Source organism: Zingiber officinale, chromosome 6A (genome assembly GCF_018446385.1).
Source record: "Zingiber officinale cultivar Zhangliang chromosome 6A, Zo_v1.1, whole genome shotgun sequence".
NCBI classification, from domain to species: Eukaryota; Viridiplantae; Streptophyta; class Magnoliopsida; order Zingiberales; family Zingiberaceae; genus Zingiber; species Zingiber officinale.
In genome coordinates this window covers 78,077,312-78,100,333 of record NC_055997.1, presented here as the reverse complement: position 1 = coordinate 78,100,333, position 23,022 = coordinate 78,077,312, and the positions used below count along the sequence as shown (strand labels likewise).

Sequence of the window (23,022 nt, the reverse complement as noted above, 5' to 3'; positions counted from 1 at the left end):
ACAATAAGTCCATAATACAATCATCAAATGATTGACTCTAGGGCTCTAACTAACAATCTCCCACTAGCACTAGTGCCAATCAGTGTAGGCTCTAAGCCCCAATGACCTAGTGTGACCATCATGCTTTCTCTCTGCCAAAGCCTTGGTCAAGGGATCTGCGATGTTAGCCTCTGTAGGTACTCTGCATATCTTCACATCTCCTCTCTCGATAATCTCTCGAATGAGATGGAAGCGCCATAGTATGTGTTTGGTCCGCTGGTGTGAGCGAGGTTCCTTCGCCTGTGCTATAGCTCAATTGTTGTCACAATAGAGCTCAATAGGGTCAGCGATACTGGGAACCACCCCAAGTTCAGTGATGAACTTACGGATCCAAACTACCTTCTTTGTTGTCTCTGATGCAGCAATGTACTCGGCCTCTGTCGTAGAATCAGCTACTGTGTCCTGCTTCGAACTTTTCCAGCTCACAACACCACCATTTATGCAAAATACGAACCCTGACTGCGATCGATAATCATCCTGGTCGGTCTGGAAGCTAGCATCACTGTAACCCTTTACAACTAGCTCATCATTGCCTCCATATATCAAGAAATATTCTTTAGTCCTTCTTAAGTACTTAAGAATATTCTTGACTGCTATCTAGTGACTTTTACCTGGATCTGACTGGTATCTGCTCGTCATGCTCAAAGCATACGAGACATCAGGTCGAGTACATAGCATGACGTACATGATAGATCCTATGGCTGAGGCATAAGAGATCTGATCCATGCGGTCTCTCTCCTCTCTAGAAGAGGGACCTTGAGTCTTCGAAAGACTCACGCCATGTGACATCGGCAGAAATCCCTTCTTGGAGTTCTGCATGGCAAACCGAAGGAGTACCTTGTCAATATATGTACTCTGACTTAGGCCAAGCAATCTCTTAGATCTATCTCTATAGATTTATATCCCTAGAATGCGGGATGCTTCACCTAAGTCCTTCATTGAGAAGCAACTCCCTAGCCAGGTCTTGACAGACTGAAGCAAAGGGATGTCCTTCCCAATGAATAGTATGTCATCCACATACAATATGAGGAAGACAACTATATCCCCTACAACCTTCTTGTAGACACAAGGCTCATCTTCATTCTTGATGAAACCAAACTGTTTGATTGCATCATCGAATCGAAGATTCCAGCTCCGAGAAGCTTGCTTTAGTCCATAAATGGACCTATGCAGCTTGTATACTCTGCTAGTATGCTGTGGATCTACAAAACCCTCAAGTTGTGTCATGTACACATCCTCGAGTAGGTTTCCATTCAGAAACGCGGTTTTGACATCCATCTGCCATATCTCATAGTCATGGTATGCTGCAATAGCAAGCATGATCCGAATGGACTTAAACATCGCTACTGGAGAAAAAGTTTCATCATAGTCAATACCATGAATTTGCTTGAAACCTTTAGCTACCAAGCGACCCTTATAGATAAGTCCATCCATGTCAGTCTTTCTCTTAAAGACCCACTTACACCCAATGGGTTTTACCCCTTCAGGTGGATCAACCAAAGTCCATACTTGGTTGGTGTACATGGATTCCATCTCGGATCTCATGACCTCTAGCCATTTCTCGGAATCTGGTCTCATCACAGCTTCCTGATAGGTGGTAGGCTCATCCTCTATGAGCACAACGTCATCATGGTCAGATAAGAGAAATGAGTATCTCTCAGGCTGACGACGTACCCTATCAGACCTACGAAGAGGTATGTCTACTTGAACTGGTTGTTGTTCCTCAACTCCTTGTGGAACAACATCATCTACAATACTTTGTGGTTCCAGTTCAACTTCCATCGAGGCTTCAGTGCTATGGTCCGTATCTTGAACTTCTTCAAGATCGAACGTACTCCCATTAGTTTTTCTAGAAACAAAGTCCCTTTCTAGAAAGACTTCAGTCTTTGCCACAACTACCTTGTGCTGACTGGGAATGTAGAAGTAATATCCCTTAGTTTCCTTGGGATATCCAATGAAATAGCACTTGTCGGATTTGGGTCCTAATTTGTCTGAGACTTGACGTCTAACGTAAGTCTCATAACCCAAATCCTCATGAAAGACACCTGAGCATCTCTCCCAGTCCATATCCCATATGGTGTCTTTATCACGGCCTTGGATGGAACTCGGTTGAGTATAAAAGCTGTCGTGTCTAGAGCATAGCCCCAAAGGAATGTCGGAAGATCTGTGTGACTCATCATAGATCGTACCATATCTAATAGGGTACGATTCTTCCTTTCGGATACACCATTCCACTGTTGTGTTCCAGGAGGAGTGAGTTGGGATAGAATCTCACACTCAGCTAGGTAGTCACGAAACTCATGGCTAAGGTATTCTCTACCTCGATCTGATCGAAGTATCTTAATACTCTTGCCAAGCTGGTTCTGTACTTCATTCTTGAATTCTTTGAACTTTTCAAAGGATTCTGACTTATGTGTCATCAAGTACACATAACCATATCTACTGAAGTCATCAGTAAATGTGATGAAGTACCTATAACCGCCTCTAGCAGCGACATTGAAAGGGCGACATACATCACTATGTATAAGACCTAACAAGTCAGTCGCTCTCTCACTGTGCCCACTAAAGAGAGTCTTGGTCATCTTGCCTAGTAGGCATGACTCGCACGTCTCATAAGATTCAAAATCAAATGAGTCCAGCAAACCATCCTTATAGAGCTGGGATAAGCGCTTGTCATTTATATGACCTAAGCGACAGTGCCAGAGATAGGTTTGGTTCATGTCATTTGACTTGAACCTTTTGGTATTTATGTTATAGATAGGGCTTTCAAGATCTAGAATGTAGAGTCCGTTCATCAGAGGTGCACTACAATAGAACATATCTTTTAAATAAATAGAACAACATTTGTCTTTAATTATAAAAGAGAAACTTTTCTTGTCCAAACAAGAAACTGAAATTATGTTCTTAGTTAATGCAGGCACATAACAACAATCATCCAACTCTAATACAAGCTCAGAGGGAAGAGATAGATAGTATGTTCCTACAGCAACAGCAGGAACCCGTGCTCTATTGCCTACTCGTAGGTCTATCTCGCCCTTTGTCAATGCTCTGCTATTTCTCAGCGCTTGTACATTAGTACAAATGTGAGAAGCACATCCGGTATCTAATACCCACGATGAAGAAATAGAGAGGTTGACTTCTATAACATTTATACCTGAAGTAGAAATCTTATTTCTCTTCTTCTTAAGATCTTCCAGGTATCCTGTGAAGTTCCTCTTCCAGTGCCCTGCTTGTCCTTGATACAGTTGACGAAGATGTTCAACTATATCATAAGAAGTCATCAACTCATATTGCTTCTGAAGCTCAGAGTTCATGGTTGCGAGTGCGTCATCTTGATGCTTCTTGTAAGTATCACGATCAGCTCGCGTGGCAGTGGCAGGAGATGCCTCGGGAATGGGCTGCTCCAGGACGTACAGTTTACGTTCCTGGGTGAGAACTATTCTCAAGTTCCTGTACCAGTCCAGGAAATTTGCTCCGTTGAGCTTGTTCTTCTTAAGGACAGAACGCAGGGAGAAAGAGTTTGTATTCGACGTCATGATTATCTACAACAGATAAATGCAGAAAATGAATATCATATTCTTTTAAATCATTTAATTAGGCCTTTAACTAAATGATGCTCCCACTGAATTATATAATTTTTGTAAAATCAAGTGAGTGATGTGGTCAAACCACACTTACTAGATTCTAACCAACTAGCTATAATTCGTTTGGGACAAGATCCACATCATACTACGCCTTGAGTTAGCTTTGGCTAAATCACCCAAGACTTAGTATGATCGGTAGGTAACTAATTACCAATTACATCTCTATGCAACTCTTGTTTATAGGATCAAAACCCGCATTTATATTAAAACTCGAGTTAGCTTTGGCTAATACGCCCAAGAGTTAATATAAACGTGATTTTGACCTATCTATCAACCATTGGATAATGCCTATAGTTAAACTCGATCCAATTGAGTTAACTAGTTACTCAATCTAATTGAGTTGTACTCACCCATGCGTTGATAGGCGGGACCAAGATTGTCCCTCCGTACCCTACCAAGATAGTATGCGTTGCTCTGCTTTGGCAGATTCAACAACAACATGCGATCGAGGTAGTGGTAGGTATCACGACATGGTAGGCATTACGAGTTGACGCGATTGAGATCTAATCTAATCGTCGAGGTGCATCATATACTCGATTTAGATCTAATCTAATCATTAGGGCGCATCATGTTCGCGATTTAGATCTAATCTAATCGTCGAGGTGTATCATATACACGATTGATCGAATCGAATCGTTAAGACGCTAATTAATTACTAATTATGCATCACATACACACAAGCAATTAATTAAATTATTTGTGATTAGTCATGGCCCTACTACGATCTTCTCAAGCCAATGAGAAGATCGGATGGTCAACCTAAGGTCAACAACTTCTCAAGCTCCTCCCTTTGGCCACCTTGTGTTGCTCGCGCCCTCCTCGTAACTCCGTCTCGAGTGGACCTTCCACGGCTCCAATTTTGTACATTACAATTTTGAAAATCGAGTTACATTCGAGTCTAAACTAATTTACAACAAGAATATAAAATAGAGAAAGGCACGACGCGCAGGTCGCGAATAAAATACAACACGCACATCACATGACGGCACGCAGGCCGTATTATGAATTACAACACATTTATACCAATCAAATTGGGTCTTTTATGCCATGACCATCACAAATTATACATAATTCTAAATTATGTAATTTCCATAATTTTCTGTAATTTTAATACTAATTTTTACAATTTTTACGAGTAAAAAATTCTCGGCGGTCCCGTTTAGCGGTTTTCGGGCGCAATCGCGGGACGAATCCCCTTGCGGGGCCAGGGGCAGCGCCCCTACCCGCGATCTAACCATCGCGAGTATCTCTAAGCGATCCTACAGCGCCTTAGTCCACTGTCCCAAAAAGTTTTGGGGCGAAACAATGCCGTTTCGGAAAAAACTTCTCGGTAGTCGAAGCCTACAAGTGTCGAAACACTTGTGCTTCGCTTCTACAAGAAAAATACCCATAAAAACTCTAAAAATCATAAAATTATAGAATATCACAGAACCTATATTTTTCATAAAAAATCAAATTAAAATCGTACAAGTCTTCGCACGTGGCTCTGATACCACTGTTGGATTTTTCGGGCCGCAAAAATCGCTTTTCGCGTCGTGGAAACCCCGAAACCCCCAGCCACGGATCAGTGCGAAGTAAAAACTTTCGAAAGCATACGAGTACGAGTTTACAAAACCTAGATCTACAGTAGATCTACAAAGGAGATGGAATATACCCTTGATGCGAAGCCCTTCGCAATCCCGCTTGTTCTCGGTTCGCCGGATCTCAAAAGTGTCAAATTAGACACTTCTCTATGTGTATCCACACAAGCAAGAGATGGAGAAAAACCTCTAAGGATGTGCTAGCAACCTTAGAGATCAGTAAGGGAGGAGAGGGAGAGCAAGAAGAAAGCTAGAGAGGAAGAAGATGGGAGTTACCACAAAAAAATGAAACTCTCCACATGAAATCAAAGTGGCCGGCCACTTTTTTGGAGGTTGTAACCTCCATGGGATACCAAGAGTCACAACTCTTGGTAACTCCCATGAGGTGACATCTCACTTAAGTAACCATGATGATGTGGAACATCATCATTGGCCCACTCAATGCCAACTCACCAATAAGGTGACATAAAGTCAAGTCAAACATGACTCTTCATCTTCCTCTCAAATCAAGTCAAACTTGACCACTTCTCTCTCTTGGTTGATCTAATCTAACCATTGGTTCAAGTCAATTTTAATTTAATAAATCTATATTCATTGAATTAAATTAATTCAATGAGTCTAAGTCCAAATTAGACTCATCTAATACATGAACCAAATTGAGTCCAACTCAATTAGCCTACTTTGGATTACTCTTAATCCAATTTGGTTCATCACATGAACCTAATCCTTTAGGTTCATCAAATGAACCTAATCTCCATTTAATTGCCCTTTGTGTGTGACCCTATAGGTTCTTATAACGTTGGCAATGCTCCTAAACCCTTTTAGAAGCATAAGTAATGAGCGGTATCTAACAACACATCATTACTACCCAAGTTATAAGAATGTTGAGATCCAACATCACCTTGTGACTACTAATTGTGACTTTTCACAATATATGACAAGTGTCCTTCTATCCTAAACATCTAGATTGATCAATGTGAGGCATAGACCATGTCATCCTCTGACCAATCTAAATCTTGAACTCCAAGTAGACTCACTAAATCAAATGAGATCAATATCTCATATTGACTCATTTGGGCATGACCATGCACTTCGTGGTCTCACTCTATCAAGAATATCGATGTCGCTCCCGTCATATAGGAGGGATAGATCCCATCTACATCACTCACATCCCTCTGCATAATTCGTTACATACCCAGTAATCACCTTTATAGTCCACCCAGTTACGGGTGACGTTTGACGAAACCAAAGTACATAACTCCTTATGTAGGGATCCATGGTGACTTCAGGTCCAAGGACTAGTAGTCATACTAATAGCCACATGAGAAAGTATATGACACTCATATAACGATCCATGATACTTTCTCATGGCGGGTCATTCAATATACATTCTCCAATGCATACCCATGTGTCAACTTGATATCTCTATATCCATGACTTGTGAGATCAAGTCATCGAGTTGACCTACATGCTAGTCTCGTCGCATTAACATTGTCCCTGAATGTTAATACTTGACTAGGAATGATTAAGAGTAGTGTTCCCTATATCATCTCACTATCGGTTCAACTAACCGATTGATATAGGTGAGAACCTTCTACTCAAGGACGCTATTATACTTAGCTTATTTGACACCAATACAAATAAGTATAATAACCAACACAAATGCCTTTATTTATATAAGAATATGATACAATAAGTCCATAATACAATCATTAAATGATTGGCTCTAGGGCTCTAACTAACAAGATCGACGTTCTCGGACTATATGTTAACTTTGGATAGCAATCTATCTTTTAAATTGAGTGCTTGACAGTGATCATTCAAATGCAACCATATCACTTGGGGTGTATCAAGGCTATTTAGACTAAAATTACAGTGTAAGACAATCAAAATATTTTAGGTCGATGATGCTTCTATATAACTATTAAAATATTTTAGCTAAAATATCTATATCTAAAATAACAAAATAAAATTACGATTGGATTCAAAATGCTATCAAAGTCAATTATGAACCTTATTGATTTTGACTATTGATATGATGTATAATAATGGGGTCCGATAAAATCGGACAGTTAGAAGTCAAGAGGATATGACAATCAGAAGTCAAGAAGACATGGTAGTCAGAAGTCAAGAGGACATGGTAGTCAGCAGTTAGAAAAAGAAGAGATAGGACCGTCTGACGACATCAACAACATGGTTCCCGATCGGGTTCTCATAGATCAGGACCCCAGATCTGAGACACCCTGGTCTGAAACATGGTGGGCAGTCAGGGTGGTACCGGACCTGCTCCGACTGTTTGGATTTCCACAACTCGGCTATATCTCGGCCTAGTCCTCCCAGTAGGCCAACTATCGACCGTCTCAAGCTTCTCTTATTCATACCCGGTCGGGTCAGAAGGTCGGGATAGAAAGTGCTACACGACAACATGGTCAAGGAATCGTAATCGTCTATTAAAGAATAACTGCTGAATGTTAAGAAATATTCTAACGGTCTGCGGTCATCTGCGAATGGAATCTTCCTCCAGTCTACAGGAGGATGCCATGTGTCCTCCATCACCAGACATGTCCTGATACCCGACATTCTCTGATATTGGTCAGCCTCCAGAGGTACACACTGTCATATAAAAAGGGAGGTTCTCTTCCTTGCGCATGTACGCTCTCTCGTATATTCGCACTCGTCTTCTATTTTTTTTCTCCTTCGTCACTATTTTTCTGGGGAAAAAGTACCTGACTTGAGCGTCGGAGGGTCTGCTCCGGAGACTTTTTCCCTAGTTTCTGGCCTCTAACGTTCTGGATGCTTGTCTGAGTGTGCGCAGAACTCAAGTATCGTCGGTTCAATTATCGTCGTCCGCCAATGCTGCGTGGGGGTCCATTTTTGTAGGTGTATATAAGAAGGATGTTCTAGTCATTTCTCTATCAATATTAGTGACAATTCATTCGATTTTCGTCTAACTTAAATTCTGGACAGGATCATTGTTAAAATTTTTGTTAAAATATATTTAAAAGTTTAATGATAATTGAATAAATGCAAGGGATAGTATGGGATGCTTATTAAATTTTTAATGTTATAGTGAAATGCGGAAGGAACGGCCGTACAACAGAGGATGAAAAAGAATAACAAATCCTCCAATAACTAGCAATCTTGTCACTATGCTACAACTTCATGCATTCATCCAATCCAACCATCCCAATTTGCTGCCTGTCCTTCGCTCCAACTAGTTTGGAACCATGTCATTGCCGACGTGGAATATATAATTAGAATATTTATTTGAAAAGACATGATCTCCTTTTCTGTTGGGCCACTCAACGCGGGCCCAGGCCCGAAAATCCGCCCGCTCGCCATTCGCGAAGCGACGGCGTCACCCTCTCTGAACGAATGCACGTGGCCAACTCACAGGACGGAGCCCCCTGCCGACACGTTGCCCACTGACTTTGCTGCCCCACATGATCTGGCTCGCCTCCCTGAGCAACTGCAGCGCGCTAACCGACGCCGAACGCGGGCCGGAACCTATCGTGGCTCGACACGTTGTCATGTCCGTGCGCTCTGCTCGCGCAGCGCTGGGCTTCCTCAAGTACCGCGACCGTCAATGTCACCTCCAGCGCGCGGCGTTTGTCTGGCACGGCACGGCACGGCCCGCGGCCGACTGATGGTTAATGCAACATGAGTTCGAGGATGGAAACAACGACACTGTGAACGGATATTTGATAAAATATCAATATACAGTAGAGTTTGTTTTAAAAAAAAAGATAAAATGCACATAAAGTACGCGTGGTATGTATGGAATGGTTCGTTTAGTAGTTGGCTTGGGGAAGAAGCAAAGCAAGAGACGAAGCGAGGTTGTTAACCGAGTAGGAACGGTTAGGTGGACCCCCGTCCCAGTGCGGTCACCTCTTCGTCTTGTTTATCCTTTCTCAAACCAAACGAACTACCTTCCAAGTTAGAGCCCGGCAGAGAGGAGAGAGGAGAGAGGAGAGAGGAGAGAGATTTCTGTTTTGTTCTGTTACGAGGTCTCTGGGGATTAAGTAGGCAGTTGGAGGGGAGTTCGGTGGAGCAGGCGAAGGAGAAGGAGAGCGGAGATGGAGCTACGCGATGAGTACCAGAAGCTGGTTCATGTAATGATGAACACTCCGAGGTTAGCGATCTGTTTTTGGTTCGATGCTCTTCAGATCTGTTTTTCCTTTTCCTCTGATTTGAGTTTCGGTTGAATGCTGGAATATGATGGATCTGCGATGGTAGGGTGGCGATCGACAATGCGGTGTCTCCGACGGCAACGGTGGTGAAGGTAAACAGCGCCCGGAAGCGGGGAATGCTTCTGGAGGCCGTGCAGGTGCTAACGGACCTCGACCTTAGCATCCAGAAGGGCTATATCTCCTCCGACGGCTGCTGGTTCATGGACGTTTTCCACGTCACGGACGAGAGCGGACACAAACTCCTCGACCCCGCGCTACTCTCCCGTATTGAGCGAACCCTCGGCGGGGAGACCTTATTGGCGACGGATGGAGCAGATTGTCAGGACGGCTCCGGTTTGGCGGGCCTAACGGCGATGGAACTCACCGGCACCGACCGCCCTGGCCTCCTGTCGGAGGTATTCGCCGTGCTCCGGGACTTGGAGTGCAACGTGGTGGAGGCTAAGGTGTGGACTCACAACACAAGGATTGCCTCCCTTATCTTCGTGAAGGACCTCCACTCAGGATCCCCGATAGAGGACGGCCAACGCGTTCACCGGATTGAATCCCGACTCCGCCACGTTCTGCGCGGCGACCACGACGTCCGCAGCGCTAAGACCACCGTTTCCTCCCCCACCCTAACCCACTCTGACCGCCGCCTTCACCAACTCATGTTCGCGGACCGCGACTACGAGCGCGTATCCAGTACCGGCTACCAAGCATCCTCCTCTTCCTCGCAGTCAAAGCCGTCAGTCTCTGTTCAAAACTGTGAAGAACGCGGCTACTCAGTGGTCAATGTTCAATGCTGCGACCGCCCCAAGCTCCTGTTCGACGTTGTCTGCACGATCACCGACATGGATTATGTCGTCTTCCACGGCACTCTCGGCGTCGACGCCGATCGAGCCTATCAGGTAAAGGGACTTCAATTGAACCTCTGTTCCCCATAAACACCCATCCCTTGACCCAACTCCTAGTTGCTAACTCGATTTTTGTCGTCAATGGAAGGAATTCTACATTCGTCACATAGACGGCGGTCCAATAAGCTCCGAAGCTGAGCGACTACGAGTAATCCAATGCGTGCAAGCTGGCATCGAGCGCAGAGCCTCCGAGGTAACCTTCTTCGCTATCCTTTCTCCAACATTCACATAACAAACAGCCTTGGTCTTCTCCGCTGATAGATCTCCGCCCAAATCAAACAGGGAGTCTGGCTAGCCCTGTCCATGCCGGACAGGCGGGGCTTGCTCGCCGAAGTAACTCGCATCTTCCGCGAGAACGGGCTCTCCGTAAGGCGGGCGGAGATCACGACTAGGGACGGCGAGGCGAAGAACGAATTCTGCGTCACCGACACCGGCGGGCAGCCGCCGGACTGCTGCGCCATCCACTCCGTCATCGAGAAGATTGGCGAAGAGCACCTCACATTGAACGAGCAAAAGGCGCCGTGGTCGTGCGCCCGGCAGCCACCAGCGGCCGAGGCGGTCGGTGCTTTCAATTTAGGGAACCTCGTGAAGAGGAATCTCTACTACCTCGGCCTGGTCAGATCATGTTCTTAGCCCTGCGAGGAAGCACCGTCTCCATCACATGCGCAGCAGGCACTTTGCTTGCTCGTGGAAAAGATTAGTAGTCAGCGTACACATGGTGTGTTGCACGTGATTTGTGCAGATAATGGTGGATAGAGAGTTAAAGCTGTTAAGCCGTAGCTCTGGAGTCTTGGCCAGCAATAGACAGAAAGGTCGAGGGAACTATATTATTAGCAACATTGGGAAAGCAAATGGTGGTTTGCAGCAGTCGCAGAATTGCTCAGGTATTAGTGGGATTAATTATTAGTAGGGTACTTTTATGACTCACTGAGGGCATGTTTTTTTCTGATTAGTTGGTCATTCACTTAGGTTTATGTTTATTAGGATGAATGAAACTTTCTTCGTGGAAAGCCAGATTTTGAGGTGTCTTCCATTTTTGTTTACTCTGACCTGATAAGAATGAAAGGGAAGCCAAGGCCTTTCCGCTAAAGCAAAAAGGTTTCAGAATGCTATCTTCTAAAATAGTGGGATAATTGAACTCGCTTGTGAACCTTAATGAACACACCTCTGGACATCGGGAAAAATGATTCCCCTGCCACGCTAACAAATTTAAGCAAAGTGAAATGCTCAGCAACTCGAGCATCTTTGCTCGACTACTTAAGTACCTTGCTCTTCTCATCAACTCATAGGATTTGGTTGTTCGAGTTTCTCTACTGACTCAGCAGCGAATCCCCCATGTGACGCAACCACGGGGTGTTGGAAATTAAAACAATTCTTGGAACCATATTCTTTACTTTTCGTTGGAAACTGAACTTGGAACTATATCATCCTGGAAGAACAGGAGATCTATTTGAAACTGTAGTGGGATTTAATGGTTTTAGTCTTTTTATAATTTATGTTTTCAATGGTTGATTACTTCATTAAAGAGTAAGTCTAGATTAATATTTAAAGGGATGAACCCTAAGCATTTATAATCTAAGAGATTAAGTCTTAAGTTTTCTTTTCTCTGTTTCTATTTTTTGTGGTCTTCATTTCTAAAGCAATTTACTTTTTTAGTTGTCTTTCTCCATATTTTTTTTAACGATGATTCTAATTTTTATATGATATCAGAGTCATAGGGTTGGTTCTAGTATATCTGTGAGTCTGTGACAAGATCCCTTGGTGGATGATTCAATCGGGGTCTAAAAAAATCGATTCAAGTGGGCATGTTGTATGGAGGACTTGTATGGAGTCTTATTTTCTTGATGAAAATTTATAATATATTATCGATGGAGGAAACATTGTTGATCCAGACAATATACCAGCAAATGCTGAGAATTTCAAAAAGTGAAAGCAACAAAAAGCAAAGGCTGAGTTTATTCTAAACAGAAAAGTATCTCTTGGCCTGTTTTTATCATATTTTGATCAGCTCAAGAAATCTAGCAAACTCTTGATCGATTATTCAACAAATTTTGGAGAATGACCTTACAAATACTATACAAGGCAATCTTTCTATATCAGAGTATTTTATGAGGATTAAAAATGTATGTTTGGAAAATTCTCCTTTAAATCCAGAAGAAACAATTTCTTAAGGTCGTATATGGAGAAATATCATTCGAGGATTGAAGTCAGAATCTATTCCCTTTATTACGTCAATACAAGGGTGGGCTCAACAATCGTCTTTGGAGGAGTTAGAGAAGCTTTTATCATCACAAGAGTCACTAGCTAAGCAAATGGCTAGTATTTCTATCAAAGAAGTGGGAAGTGCTCTTGTAGCAATAAAGAAAAGCTTTAAGGGAAAAGGATATCAACGCAACTCAACTCCATATAAAGAGGAAGAAGACTCTTCTAATATCACAGAAAAGGAGATTTTAAAATGCTATAGATGAGGTAAAATAGGGCATATTAAGAAATTTTGCCGAACCAAGTTAAATGAAGGTAATGTTACTGAATCAGAAAAAATTGAAAAGGAAGAAGATTGAAGAAAGTGCTTTATGACAGAAACACAAAGTATAGGTGTCATGACTATCATAAATTTTGAGAATGACTGTATTATAGAGTCTGGTTATGGGCATTATCTTACTGGAGATAAATCTAAATTTTCCTGCCTTCAATAATACAATGATTCTGTTGCCATTGTAACAGCAGATAACACAGTTCATCATGTGGAGAATAAGGTACTATTGCCATCAACCAAAAGCATAAAAGATTCGATTACACTTGATGGTGTGTTTCATGTTTCTAGGTAGGAAGATTTTTTTTTTCAATTGCAAATGTTGTAGATACTGAAAACTTGTGTTTTTGGCCCAAAAGATGTGAAGTTTAATTTCTTCGAAATATCAAGGAGCTCAAGGCAGATGTTATTTACACTGGTGCGAGTTAATGATTTATTTCTTTTATCTGCCTCCTCTGGTTCATACATTAAGAAACAAGTGGCATCGAAAATGCGCATATACAACATGCTAGGTTGGGACATCTTAGTATGAAAAAATTAAAAGCTGTGGTGAAATTAAATCTAATAGAAGGATTGCCTAGCTTAACTGATGTCAATTTGGAAAGGCACATCGACTTCCATTCGATACGTTAATTTCACAATGCAAAGCCCCATTGGAACTCATTCATAGTGATTTAATGGACCAACTAGAACTCCTTTTTTCTGGATATTATATATGTTGATTTTTATTGATGATTATAGTAGATACACATGGGTCTATCTTGTGAAGCAAAAAGAAAAAATCAGAAGTTTTTAACAGGTTTGTGGAATTTAAAGAAATGGTTGAAGGAGAGCTTAATTCCAAAATAAAATGATTACGGACTAACAATGGTGGTGAGTTTATTGGAGAACAGTTTTATTTTTCTACCATCAGCATGGTATTAAGAGAGAACTCACTTGTGCCAAGACATCACAATAAAATGGTATAGTGGAAAGAAAGATCATCTGTTTAATGGAGACTTGCAAAGGTTGGTTACATGCCAAGAATTTATCAAAAACTTTATGAATTGAAGGTATGAAATGTGTATCATATGCGATTAATAGAATGCCTCTTTCTCCCATTAATATGAAATTGACTTATGAATTAATGCTTGGAGAAAAGGCTAGTGTTAATCATTTAAAGGTTTTTGGCTCTATTAGCTATGCTCATGTACTAGAATCTCAAAGAAGCAAGCTAGATGCCAAGGCACGAAAATGCATTTTTATTGTGTATGATGAAAGAAAAAAAGGTTGGAAATGTATGGATCCTAAATCTCATCTAGTTGTTGTTTCGAGGGACGTCATCTTTGATGAAACATCCTTAATTTATGAGAGATATGAATTGCATATTGATTCTATGCCTTCAACCAACTCATCTTCATTAACTAAAGATGATTCACATGAGGTGCTCAACTCACAAAGGTCAAAGAAAATCATTGTCAAGCCAGCTCGTTATAGAGATGAGAATTTCATTAGCACATATGCTTGTTTCTTTGCAACACCAATTGATGATGAAGAGCCTTCTACATTTGAAGAAGCAAAAGGAAAAGGCGATGAAAAATGTTTGAACGGTAGTTGTACCGATTTAGAGCGGTCCCGCTCTGATACCAATTGTAGGATCGAGACGTGTTAGAGGATGGGGGTTGATCCCGTCCGGAAGCTGAGTTAGACGGACCGTCGGGTAAGGCGGATGACATGTTGACGAAGTCGCGGCGTCCCGGAGGGGGGTGTGCTAAGATGGCTCTCGTGTTGACCAAGTCTTCAAAAGTCCTCTGGTCAACGCTACCTGCAGCTAGTGACCGGGTTGACCCGGCCCCCAGTACCCCGATGCTCGAGGCAGATCCAACGAATATAGGAGTACCAGACTAAACCATAAAATAATGAAATGCATATGAAATATGAACGAGGAACGTACCCTGGCCCAGGGGGGCGCCCTCGGATGGGACGCGGCTCGAGTTATCGCGACTCGGAAGAGTAGCTGACTCTGATCAGGCCGTAGAGCTGGATCTGACGACGCAGAGCTGGACAAAGCACGGACCCGGAGGACGAGCTGCAGATCGGGATATAATACCAGTACGTAGACCGGGACACGAGATCGGTACGCAGACCGGGATAAGACACCGGTACGCAGACCGGGGTACGAGATCGACACACAGGTCGGGAAACTGGATCGGCACGCAGGCCGGGACACTAGATCGGCACGCAGGCCGGGATACTAGATCGGCACGCAGGCCGGGACACTAGATCGGCACGCAGGCCGGGATACGGGCTCGGCACGCAGGCCGGGATAACAACAAAAGCAGAATACGATCAAATCAGTGATGTCGACCAATAACAATGGCACAAAGGCTGAAACACCACAACACACGAAGCTGGAATGAGATACGGCACGAAGGCCGGCACACAACGAGACGGAATCGGAGCCTGGACGAAATCGACATAAGGACAGCCGACACGTGGATTGTTGTCGCGCGGGGGCTGTTGGTCCGGGAGGCTATATCGCGTGGAGGCGTCGGCAAGCAGGGCCGCGGCGCCCGGTGACTGCCGGCGAACCAAGCTGCTGTGCAGGGAACGGGAGAAAAGGGTGGTTCTGTCCCGACGACGATAGGCATCAATGACGAGCAGCCTCGGCGGCGGCGTGCACGAGAGCGAGAAGAGCGGTGGCGGTCTGCCGACGGCGGCGCAACAAGGAGGGGGAGCCGGCGGCGGCGCAGCGAGGAGAGGGAGGCGGCAGCGGCGCAGCGAGGAGAGGGAGGTCGCTGCCGATGACGCCGAAGGCCTCTTTGGGCTGTAGCAGTGTTCTTCGGCGGCCTCAGCCTTGAGGCGCAGTGTGCACGAGGAGTCGAGGGGATGGCAGATGGAGGTGGACTGCCCGGTGGCTGCGTCGCGAGAGGACAGGTGACCGGCGGCAGTGTGGGTCGCGGGAGAGAGGAAGAAGAAGGTGCTGTCGCCATCGCTGTGGGGAGGAAAAGGAGGGGCTGTCTTCGTGCTCGCGTGAGGGTGGCACCGTGTCCGTCCGGTGGTGACGTCGCAAGGAAGAAGGAAGCTCTCCTCTCCATCTGCTCATGGCGGCGGCGGCAACGAGAAGAGAAGAAGGCCGGCTGCGGCGAGAGAGAGTAGAGGAAGAGAAGAGGAATGGCGACTAGAAGCTTCTGCCGACGAGAGGAGAAGAAGAGAGGAGAGGTGGCGGCTGGTGGCCGGCATCGGCGCCGACGAGGAAGGGAGCAGATTCTCCCTGGCGACGGAAGCGGAAAAAACGAGCCCCCCTTTTGCATGCTACAGTGCATCCCCCTTTAAAGCCCTAGTTAGCGAAAAGACCTAAATACCCTCCTTCTTTCCCCTTATTTCTTCTCTACCCCCCTTATCATCTCCGTATCAGGGGTGAATAGCATTCGTGGTTTTTTCACACTTTTCGAAAAATAGTCTATTAGAATCACGCAACGGAAATAAAAAGTAAAATAAAACAAATGCTAACAAGTGTTGGTTTTACTTGATTCGGAGCCTGTGATGATTCCTACTCCAAGGTCCGCAATCGTTAATCGCTTTCGTTGGGTAATTAACTATCAATTTAGAAATTCCAATTACAAGGATGAGTACAATAAAAATATAATTTGAATACATTACAATAATTATACCGACGACTTTTGGAATTTGGAGAGTCTTGCTTTCTATCGTCAGAGTCGTATCACAGAGTCGTAGGATTGTCCTTGAAGAAGCACACAAGAGAAGAATCGTAAGAATGAGTTGTGCCTAGCCCTCTGTTTGAACCAACCTTTTATGGGCTGTTGAAGGAACCTTCAACCCCCTTGAAGGTGCCTCTAGCGGTGTAGCAAATCCCCGTAGCGTCGGAGATGATAACTTCCGTAATCTGCGAAAGTTATCCCTTCAAAGGCGCCTTCAAGCACATGGAAGGCGCCTTCCATCCCTGCTCCAAGGCGCCTTGGCTCCTTTCCGGCGAGGCTTTGGCCAAAGCAGTCGAGGCGCCTCCAACAACCCTAGAGGTGGCTCGGACACTGTTCATCCAAGCTTTTCTTTGTGCATCTCACTTCCTGCAAGACATATTAGTCCAAATACAAAGTATACACTGCAAGACAAAGTTAATACAATAAAATATGAATAATAAATTATTCGACAGTCTTCGGACTATGCAGTTCTGACTTTTAGATTTCTCGAAAATCTTAGGTTAAATCGACGCCTACTGTTCTCTCAACGGGGAACGCGTCCTCACCTACTCCTCTCAGGAGGAATTACCTTTTGTCAGACCGGTCCTCCAGAATGACTAGATTTTTGTTCAGCGTCCGAGACGTCAGGACTTCATGCCGAATGTCCAATCATGACTCATCCGGTCTTCCACCAGATGTATGGGACCCCTAGAATTTTTACCTAAAATCCGTAACCCAAGGATTTTGCCTAACGTCCTTGACCTGCTAAAACTTTGCCTAGTCCCCTGGACCAGGACTTCTTTGCCTAACCATAGCTGAGATTTTCCTTTGTCTAAGATCACTTAGGATTTTCTTGCACACTTAGTTCAACTTGTTAGATAACAAGACTGCTTAACTTTGAACCCTTTACCATAATCAAAACTTAGGTTCGTGTTGGTTGCTACTCGGAATGTCATACTGGTTCCCCTGTACAAAAATTTTATACAAGTCCAGAATCTTCTAACAACCTATTGTGTTCCTTAGAAATTAAATTTGAAATCGCAAACAGAACTTAATATTATTGATTCCAAATTCAACTTATCCGTTCTTAGAGATTTAGAGTTGGATCTCAAACGATGCTTAACATTATTAATCCAAATCCACCTATGTTACAAATTTGATTAAATATTTATTTCAAAGTTCAGCTTTCAGATCAAACGTGGCGAGGCACTAAGCCTTCTTGGGTATGAGATCATCCACCACTGACTAGTCAAAGCCTTACAAAGAAATTAAATATTTAATCTCCTTATAGTAACCCTAGGTTTAACCAAAAAGAACAATCGAATCACAAGATCGAAAAACAAAAGAAACACAAATTGAATCACAAATCCGAAAAACCTAGAATCACTAGCCTCTTGTGTTTGGTATTTCAAGATCTAAACAAAAGGATGAACTAGTTATGACGCAGAAACTAATAACTAGTTATACCTTATGTAGCTTATAGACCTTACGATCTTCTATCGTATTTCTCTTCTTATCTCGGACGTCGTGTGGGCAACGATTTACCGAGACGAGAATCCACCCAAGCTTCCTTCTTCTCCAAGCAAGTTTCGGCCACCAACGATCTTCAAGTGATGAAGAACTTTCGACCACCAACCAAGCTCCAAGGGATGCTAAGAAACAAAACCTCCTATCTCCCCTTTTTCCTCTAGAAAAATCCGGCCACCACCAAGCTCCTTGAGATGAAGATGCCGCCGGCCACACAAGGAAGAAGAATAGGAGAAAAGGAGGAAGAGAGGGTTGGCCACACCACCAAGGAATAGAAGAGAGGAATACTAGATCATATGTTATGAGATGAGACACCTCTACCCTCTCTTTTATATTTCTTGGTCTTGAAAAAGAAGAGGCTACGACAGGGACCGAGAGGAGGAATTGGTTTTGGTGTCCCGATGAACTTAAGCTTCCCGTGTTCGCCCAGAACACCCAACTCGAATTCATCAATAATAACTCATACCACTAAAGAGTTATTATTGAACTACCGCACCAATCCCATATTACTATATTGAACTCCGGCAGTAGCTGCATATGGCATACACGAACAGGAGCACTCCAGTGCTCACACGGTATCGCAGGGTTTTGTTTCGGGACCTCAGTATCAGTTGTAGTCTCAGCAACTGGTGCAGTATTAGCTGTAGCCCCAGCCACTGGTTCAATATCAGTCGTAGCCTCAACCACTAGTTCAGTATCAACTGTAACCACAGTCACTAGTTCAATACCATTTGCAGCCTCATCCACCGGTTCAGTATCAGTCGCAACCCTCATAACTATCTCTGGCTCAGTGTCCAGCACCACCTCAGTGGCAGGCTCAGACTCCGGTTCAGGCGCAGTAACCTCTGGCAGTGCTACCACCTTCACTCTCTCCAGAGACTGGATGAATTGACACGGTTACCAGAGAGGATGCACAACGGGCTGACGGATCTGTTTTTTGCGGTACGATTTTACTATATGCATTTTCTGCTGATATGCTAATTGATACTGGTAGTTCGCATTCCTTTATTTCTCGGGTATTTATGAGGGAGATTGGTAAACTACCTATTCTTAGACTGCAATGACTGATCGTCTCCCTACCATCCGGTGATACATTGGATGTCACTCAGGAGGTCAGAGGATGCCCATTGGACTTCAGCAACCATATACTCACTATAGATTTATTAGTACTGAAAATGGTCAAGTTCGACATTATCCTTGGCATGGATTGGCTGTCAGCATACCATTCCACGGTTGATTGCCAGACGAGGGTGGTCACATTCTGACCTCCAAACAAACCCTGTGGGATTTCACTGGCATCAGGGATGATCGTATATCGACCATTTATGCGATTCAGGCTCAGAAGCTGCTGTCAAACGACTATCAAGGATTTCTATTGTCGTTAATTAATGCTGACGATAGCAGTACATCTCAGCTCTCAGACATTCCAGTGGTTCGAGAGTATCCGGATGTATTTTCAGATGAGCTACCAGGCTTGCCTCCCCGAAGGCAAGTGGAGTTTGCTATTGAACTAATTTCGGGGATCGCGTCGGCATCAAAAGCTCCTTATCGTATGACATCAAAACAGTTGGACGAGATAAAAGTCCAACTCCAGGAGTTATTGGACAGGAAATTTATTCGCCCTAGCGTATCTCCATGGAATTCTCCGGTATTGTTCGTCAAGAAAAAAGATGGTACTCTGAGGTTGTACATCAATTATAGATAGCTAAATGCAGTGATTGTTAGAAATAAGTACCCCTTACCACAGATCAAGGATTTGTTGATCAGCTCATAGGTACATCAGTGTATTCTAAGATTAATCTAAGATCCAGATATCATTAGTTGAGAGTCAAAGATTTTGATATTTAGAAGACAACATTCCGCACCAGATACGGACATTATGAGTTTTTGGTAATACCATTTGGGCTTACCAATGCTCCAGCGGTATTTATAGATTTAATGAACCACATCTTTCTGGAGTATTTAGATCAGTTCATTATCATTTTCATCGACGATATTTTGATCTACTCGCGTTCCAAGGAGGAACATGCATAGCATCTTCGGATAGTCTTGGAGACTCTCCGACAACATCGTCTATATGCGAAGTTCAGCAAGTGTGCTTTTTGGCTATCCTCAGTCAATTTTCTAGAACACATGGTTTCTAGCAGAGGAATTTCCGTAGACCCTCAGAAAATCAAGGCTATCACCAGCTAGGAGCAGCTGAAATCAGTTCAAGAGATCCGCAGTTTCTTGGGATTACCTGGATATTACAGACAGTTCGTTGAAGGTTTCTCTCGCATTGCTATGCCGCTGACACGCTTGACCAGGAAAGGTGTGAAGTTCACATGGTCAGAAGCCTACGAGACCAGCTTCCAGGAGCTGAAACGGAGATTAGTATCGGCACCAGTTCTAGTTTTGCCCTCTGGAGAGGACAGATTTGTTCTCTATACCGACACTTCTCTACAGGGTTTGGGCGCTGTTTTGACGCAACATGGCAGGGTAGTCTCCTATACATCTCGTCAGTTAAAGGAGCATGAGAAGAATTACCCAGTACATGATCTGGAGCTGGCCGCCATTGTCTTTGCTTTGAAGATTTGGCGGCATCATCTATATGGTATTATATTTGAGATTCTCACTGATCGTAAGAGTCTTAAATATCTTTTCACTCGGAAGGAACTCAATCTCCGACAGAGGAGATGGATGGAGTTCCTGAAGAATTATGACTGTACTATTAGCTAAAACCTGGGAAAAGCTAATGTGGTTTCTGATGCACTTAGCCGAAAGTCCAGAGGGACTTTAGCTTGCCACCGAGTTTAGTCACGGACTTGATTCAGGGTTTCTCTGAGTTGGGCCTTGAGGAGTAGGGACGGACAGAGCAAGGTATTTTGATTACCATGGTTGCTCGGTCATTGATCAAGACGAGGATCCGAGAGGTCTAGGCCGGTGATCAGCGCTTATAGTTCATTGACAGTCAGATAGCTTCCGGGTAGCAGATAGAGTTCACCCGAGATGACGAGGGTGTTATTTATTTTCGAGGCAGGTTATGCGTACTTCAGTCTTACCCGATCTTAGAGGAGCTACTTCAGGAGGCTCATTGCTTCCGATTTTCTATCCACCTAGGCGAGACTCGTATGTATCGAGATTTGAGGTGTTCCTATTGGTGGAACGACATGAAGAAGGAGATCACGAAGTTTGTAGTTGATGTCTAGTCTATCAGCGGGTGAAGGCTGAGCACCAGAGACCTGCTGGTTTACTTCAGAGGATTCCTATTCCAGAGTGAAAATGGGAGCACATTACCATGGATTTTGTGGTGGGATTGCCTAGGACACAAGAGGTCATGATGCGATTTGGGTAATCGTTGATCGATTAACCAAATTCGCACATTTCTTAGTGATCCAGAAGACCAATTCTCTGGATCGATTGGCAGAGCTATATTGTCGGGAGATCATCAGATTACATGGTGTTCCTTTGAGCATTATATCAGATTGAGACCCACGGTTCACGTCCCGGTTCTGGCAGAGTCTGCAGCAGGCCTTGGGCACACAACTCCATTTCAGTACAACATTCCATCTGCAGATAGATGGATAGTCAGAGCGGACCATCTAGACTTTAGAGGACTTGCTGAGGTCTTACGTTATGGATTTTGGAAGCAGCTGGGAAGACCACCTGCCATTAGTAGACTTCGCCTACGACAACAGCTATCATTTGGCTATCCAGATGTCACCATTTAAAGCGTTGTATGGTAGACCTTGTCGGACATCCACCCTCTGGGAGGAGGTTCCAGCTACTAGGACCTCAGAGAGTTCAGTAGGAGACAAAGATGGTCTGTACTATCAGACGAAGAAGAGTTATGTTGATTAGAGATGGAGACCCCTGGAGTTCTCTACTGGCGACCATGTATATTTGAGAGTCTCACCCATAAAAGGGGTGAAGAGATTTGGCCTCCAAGGTAAGTTAGTTCCACGATACATTGGGTCTTTCCAGATCTTGGAGAGGATTGGAGCGGTAGCTTACCGTCCGGTGCTACCTCCGGCTCTGGCAGGCATTCACGATGTATTTCATTTATCTATGCTGAGGAGATATTGTGCTCGACCTCACACACGTTTTGTCAGATATATCAGTTCCCATTCAGCCTGACGTTACCTACGAGGAGGTTTCGATACGGATTCTGGACCACAAAGAGCGTCAGCTGCGGAACACGACTATCCAGCTGGTTAAAGTTGAATGGCAGTATTATTCTGACGAGGAGGCTACTTAGGAGCTCAAGGATACGATCCGAGCTCGATACCCCTATCTTTTTACATGAGGTATGTGGGTTAATTTTCGTCCAGCATTTATACTATCTATCTATTGTTAGTACTTGCTGATGGTAAATAACAAAAATTTAGGGATTAAATTTTTATTAGTGGAGGAGAATGTAAAATACAACACCCAAATAATAATAAAATAATAATATTATTTGAGCAATAACCTTAACGGGATTTTTAGAAATATTTAGAGATTTTCTGGAAATTTTTCAGAGCTCGTATGACGAGTTTAAGGGGGTGAAATTATAAGCTTGGAGAAAGCCTGTTTGGAATGCCCAAAGATGAGAGTTGATTGAGGAATTGAACCTAGGGTTTAATTGTAAAGTCCTAAGTTTATTTCTTTTCCCCTAATTTCCTCTCTATTTCTTTACCGAACCTATTCTTTTGCTCCCGATTCTTCTCCTACGCCCGACTTGCGCCGCCTTCCCCAACCCGACGCTGGCCTTCTTCGTCTTCCCCGACTGGCGCCACCTCGTTTCCTCTTCTCCTCATTACACGCCGACAACCTCTTTGCCAGATCCCTTTTCTTCCCCTCTTCATCGTCGTTCTTCCCAGATTCATCTCCACCGTGCAATCGATTGCTAGCATTAACCCCTTGAACTCTGATCCGGTCGGTGCCTTTCTTCTCCGAGACCCAGACGCTTGGAGCT

General features: G+C 43.9%; 1 protein-coding gene and 1 long non-coding RNA gene across 4 annotated transcripts; one reads left to right on the top strand and one right to left on the bottom strand.

Moving 5' to 3' along the window:
- Positions 1-8,481: 8,481 nt before the first annotated feature.
- On the bottom strand, positions 8,482-9,507 carry LOC121996661. The gene is made up of 2 exons (XR_006116131.1): positions 9,361-9,507; positions 8,482-8,950 (listed from the first exon to the last, which is right to left on the bottom strand). It is a non-coding gene; the product is annotated as an uncharacterized LOC121996661 (long non-coding RNA).
- LOC121996660 (ACT domain-containing protein ACR8-like) lies at positions 8,947-13,274 on the top strand. Of its 3 annotated transcripts, XR_006116130.1 has the most exons (5): positions 8,947-9,395; positions 9,500-10,340; positions 10,435-10,539; positions 10,608-11,230; positions 11,331-13,274. XR_006116130.1 is itself a non-coding variant. In XM_042550701.1 (4 exons), the coding sequence occupies exons 1-4, from the start codon at positions 9,340-9,342 to the stop codon at positions 10,977-10,979; spliced, it is 1,353 nt and encodes a 450-aa protein (XP_042406635.1). In that variant the 5' UTR covers positions 8,947-9,339; the 3' UTR covers positions 10,980-13,274. The 3 variants fall into 3 exon arrangements, 2 of the variants coding, with proteins under 2 accessions (XP_042406635.1, XP_042406634.1); XM_042550701.1 differs by having other exon boundaries at positions 10,629-13,274; XM_042550700.1 differs by having other exon boundaries at positions 10,608-13,274.
- The last annotated feature ends 9,748 nt before the right edge of the window (positions 13,275-23,022 follow it).